This window comes from Mesitornis unicolor, unplaced genomic scaffold (assembly GCF_000695765.1).
Source record: "Mesitornis unicolor isolate BGI_N332 unplaced genomic scaffold, ASM69576v1 scaffold2384, whole genome shotgun sequence".
Taxonomy (NCBI): Eukaryota; Metazoa; Chordata; class Aves; order Mesitornithiformes; family Mesitornithidae; genus Mesitornis; species Mesitornis unicolor.
Window position 1 is genome coordinate 1 of NW_010180593.1, and position 4,856 is coordinate 4,856.

Below are 4,856 nucleotides of genomic sequence, written 5' to 3' on the forward strand. Positions count from 1 at the left end.
TTCATTAAATCCGTCAGTTTTATTTTCCAACTGATAGTTGAATCTATCAGTGTGAAAGTTCTGTCTCTGCTATTAATTTGCTTTTGCTCATCCTGTCTGTGCCCCTGGCTGAGGGCACTGCTGCACACTTGGGCTGAACCCGATGTGCTGTGGAACCAGGCAAGCTCATGTTTGATATAAGGAAAACAAGTACCAAGTCTGGTTTTATTTCAGAGCATGGACAAGAGACCTGAATGTCCCAAAATAAGCAATTCGAACATTCCTGGTTTAATCATTCCTGCAATATTCCCAATATTATGTCTATCCATGGGGCAAGAAAAAGTGATTCTCATGCCTAAATATGTTTTTCTAATAGGAAAAAAGTAGCTGCTGGAAGTAAATCTCTGTCCCCATCAGTGATTGCTTCAGCCTATTTCACAGCAGGTTCCCCTGGAGACCCAAGGACACCTGGAGGGAGCCCAGAGGGACAGGGAAAGTGATGCCTTGGGCTGGTCCTCTGCTGCTGAGCTGGGCTGGGCTTGCGGGATGGAGGGAGCTGGTGGCAAGCGGACAGTGCTGCAGAGAGACAGCTCTGTCCAGGAGCAGGGCTGGGGGCACTGCCTGCATACAGCGAGGGGAGAGGAGAGAGGAAGAGAGGTTAAACATGGTCAGAGATTGAAAGACGTTGTTCTAAGATCTCACTGTGGGAGAAACCTTTGCAGCCCTCCATATGATAAGTTTTTGGATGCAAGGAAATGCAGTTTGAGTTCCTGAAGGAACCTCCAAAAGCTGGCACGTCCCAAAGCCTTTGAGGTCTATCAGGAAGATTTTTAGAGACTCTCTAGCATAGAGAAGACAGAGGTGTTCAACGCTGGGCTTTGCTGCTGCACCGTCACAGGCACAGGTTATCACGGCTGGTTCCCTCCCCCCAAGCGGTGTCCATATGGGTGTGCATCCGGGGTGCCCAGGGCTGTCCTTCAGAGCAGGGTCCCTGCACCCCAGGGGCTGTGTGCTGGGGCAGGAACTCTGCCGCCTGTCAGGGTCAGCACTCAGCCTGCCCGGGAGCTCCCCATGGTGCTGCAGGGAGAAGCTGTGGGTGGAAGGAGTGAACCTTGTCACGGCAGGGTCCTTCTGGTGTTGAGAGGGTGCTGTGTAGGTCAGGGCTGCTCACAGCTCCAGACCATTTCCAAGACATTTCAAAAGAGATGTTCAAGGAACACTTCAAAACCGTGTGAGATGTGTCAGTCTGATTAGTGTTAAAATAATGTGAAGAAAATGGGGAAGATGCGACCTCTGTGACTATTTTGGCTGTCCTTGTACGGAGAACAGATTGAGAAGAAGTATAACAGAGTGCATAGTTGTATAAGACCCATAAGGCGCCAGAAAGGAGACACTTATCTGAACCCTCTTCAGAAACGAGACAATACCGGTCCTGTGGTTTGAGCAAGAGCCAAGAAGTAACTAAGTCTGTGTAAGGAGGAAAGCTTAGCAAAGGTGAAGAAAAAAAAAACCAAACAAAACCAAAAACAGCGTTCATTCCGTGCGACCCCCTCCCCCGAGACCACCAGCAGGGGACACTGCGCAGGCGCGGATGAGAGGAGAGCAAATTGTAATATGAACGTGGGATAGGTCATGCATATGTATAAGCGTATTGCGAAATTCTACGAATATGTATTAGTTAAAGAAATATAAACCCGAAAAGAGAATTGTATGGGGTGCGTGTCAATGGACCAGAGCGTGTTCCCACGCACCCAGCGCTGTTTGCTTGCCTTCACTCATTTAATAAATTGTAAACCTTAATTGAAATCCTTGTTAGTATAGTGGTGAGTATCCCTGCCTGTCATGTGGGAGACTGGGGTTCGATTCCCCAATGGGGAGTCACTGTTTGAGGCTAAACCATTTGTCACAACCACATTTTCTTCCAAGTTTAGGATTCTTTGCTTTCAATTTTCAACACTTGGTGTGCTAGGTGGGCTGTGTGAAGTCAGAATTTATTTCTTCATTCTAAAGAAGGCACTAAGACCACAGAGCTGCTTAGGACTTGTCTGGGTTTCTCCTGAGTCCCTGCACACGCAGAGATGTCTCTGGGCCATTCCTGGTTGCCAGGAGGTGTCTGTAGGGCAGAGCTGAGCACACAGTGGTTTCCATGGGGTCTGTGAACACTGACAGGGAGGAGACACCTGGGCACAGAGAAACAGCTCCTGATACTGACAGCTCCAGGCTGCAGATCTGGACAGGGAATGAGAGGGGAACTGCTCGCAGAAGTACTCGGGGAGGGGGCTTGCAGGCACATTCCTACCATTCCCTGGCATGACAGAAACCTTCCCTGGAGAAACCCCCCGGTATCCTCTCTCTCGTATCAGATGATCTGGGCAAAAATCATAGATTTTATTCAGAGAAGTCTAGTCTAAATATTTTAGTATATTTTTTTCCATGGACAGTGCTAATTCCCAGCAAGATCCAATGACCAATGGCAGCTCCATCCCCTCATTTTTTTCTCTCGCACTTTGCAGCTCTTGCACTTCTGGCTGTTTCTGAGCATCTACCTGTCTGTTGTCCTGGGAAACAGCCTCATCATCACTGCCATAGCCTGCGACCACCACCTCCACACCCCCGTGTACTTCTTCCTCCTCAACCTTTCTACTCTCGGCCTGGGATCATTTCCGCCACTGTCCGCAAAGCCATGGCTAATTCCATCTGGGACACCAGGTCCATCTCCTACTTGGGATGTGCTGCCCAGGTCTTTCTATTTTTCTTTTTTATCTCAGCAGAACTGAGTCTTCTCACTGTCATGGCTTATGATTGCTACGTTGCCATCTGCAAACCCCTGCACTACAGGACCCTTTTGGGCAACAGAGCTTGTGCCCACATGGCAACAGCTGCCTGAGGCAGTGTTTTTCCCTATCCTGTACTGCACACAGCCAATACATTTTCATTACCACTCTGCCAGGGCAATGATATGGACCAGTTCTTCTGTGAAATCCCCGATCCTCAAGCTCTTTTGCTCACAGTCCTACATCAGGGAAGCTGAGCTTCTTGTTGTCAGAGTCTGTTCAGGTCTTGGGTGTTTTGTGTTCGTTGTGCTGTCCTATGTGCAGTTCTTCAGGGCTGTGCTGAGGATCCCCTCTGAGCAGGGACAGCACAAAGCCTTTTCCACGTGCCTCCCTCACCTGGTCATGGTCTCTCTGTTTGTCACCACTGGCACGTTTGCCTACCTGAAGCCTCTCTCCACCTCCTCCCCATCCCTGAATCTGGTGGTGACAATTCTATACTCAGTTCTACCCCCAGCAGTGAACCCTCTCGTCTATAGCATCAGGAATCAGGAGCTCAAGGATGCCCTGAGAAAAGTGATTAGATGTTTTTCAACAGCCGGAGACTGTGTAACTTCCTCTGCAAATGACTCCCAGTGTATGATTTCCTGACAGTCATGACTGAGTGAGTCTATAATTTCTTCTTCGTTTTTTTTTTTCTATTTTTCTACTTTTTCACTTGTGATGATGTTGTCTGCAAAGAAATGTCACTATGTATCCCCTTATTCTTAAGTGTCCACTCAACTTGTGTGATCCATAGAGTCTGTGTAAATGAGGAGAGAGGATTTCTGTGCTTTAAACAAAATAAATGAACCAACAGCATTTTTTTTTCCAAGATTCATGCTCAGTAGGACAGGAATGAATGAGAAATGAGAACACCTTTCTGGCTGCACAGTCCTGGGGCAAGCTGCTTTATCTCTGAGGCAGCAGGAACAGCCTGGGGATCCAGAAGAACTGGGGCTCTTGTGCTGACCTGGGGAGAGAGGATGGCACGGAGAGCTTGCAGATATCTCAGGATCTCCTGGAGAGGGTGGCAGAGGACAGAGGGTGCCATGGACCTATTTTGCCTTGTGCCATAGATCCCTACCTCTGCAGCTCACTGCTCTCCAGCCCTGAGCAGCTGCTGTGCCCTTCAAAGGGTCTGGGGCTGTTGGGCGAGTGCCCAGAGCTCTACAGCACCCTGTGGTGGACACTGCTGTGGGGCCTGCCCAGACTGGGCTGTCTTAGGATAGGGCAGGGGAAGTGGAAGAGCTGGGAGGGAATTGGGCTGGGCAGAGAAGTGCCCAGGAGAGGAAAACATCATTGCATGCCACAGAATCACTGAATCATTAAGACTGGAAGAGACCTCTAAGATCACCAAGTCCAACCATCAACCAAACCCCCCATGGCCACTAAAGCATGTCCTGAAGTGCCACATCCAGGCACTTCTTGAAGCCCTCCAGGGATGGTAACTCCACCACTGCTCTGGGCATCCCCTTCCAGTGCTTGACCACTCTTTCAGTAAAGAAATTTTTTCTAACATCCAACCTAAACTTCACCTGCAGCAACTTGAGGCCACTTCCTCTTGTCCTGTCACTGGTTACATGGAAGAAGAGAAGAACACCCACCTCACTTCAGCCTTCTTACAGGCAGTTGTAGAGAGTGATAAGGTCTCCCTACAGTTTCCTTTGCTACAAACTAATCAACTCTAGCTCCCCCAGTTGCTCCTCACAATGCTTGTTCTCCAGAGCCTTAAACAGCTTCATTGCCCTTCTCTAGACATGCTCCAGCCCCTCAATGTCCTTCTTGTAGTGAGAGGCCCAAAACTGAACACAAGACTCTTCATCAATGATCTGGATGAGAGAGTTGAGTGCTCCCTCAATCAGTTGGCAGATGATACTAAACTGTGTGGCAGTGTTGATCTGCCTGAGGGTAGGAAGGCTCTGCAGAGGGACCTGGATAGGCTGAATCCATGGGCTGAGCCAATTGTACGAGGTTCCACAAGGCCAAGTGCCGGGTCCTGCACTTGGGTCGCAATAACGCTATGAAGCGCTACGGGCTTGGGGACAAGGGGCTGGAAAGCTGCCA

The 4,856-nt window shown here is 49.3% G+C and overlaps 1 protein-coding gene across 1 annotated transcript; it reads left to right on the top strand.

Annotated features, from left to right (window-relative positions):
• Nucleotides 1–2,492: 2,492 nt before the first annotated feature.
• LOC104535968 (olfactory receptor 14A16-like) lies at nucleotides 2,493–3,326 on the top strand (the record flags this gene model as incomplete). The annotated part of the gene is made up of 3 exons (XM_010183119.1): nucleotides 2,493–2,628; nucleotides 2,751–2,851; nucleotides 3,078–3,326. Coding segments are annotated over 3 exons (486 nt in total), but the record flags the coding sequence as incomplete, so codon positions are not given.
• Between the last annotated feature and the right edge of the window lie 1,530 nt (nucleotides 3,327–4,856).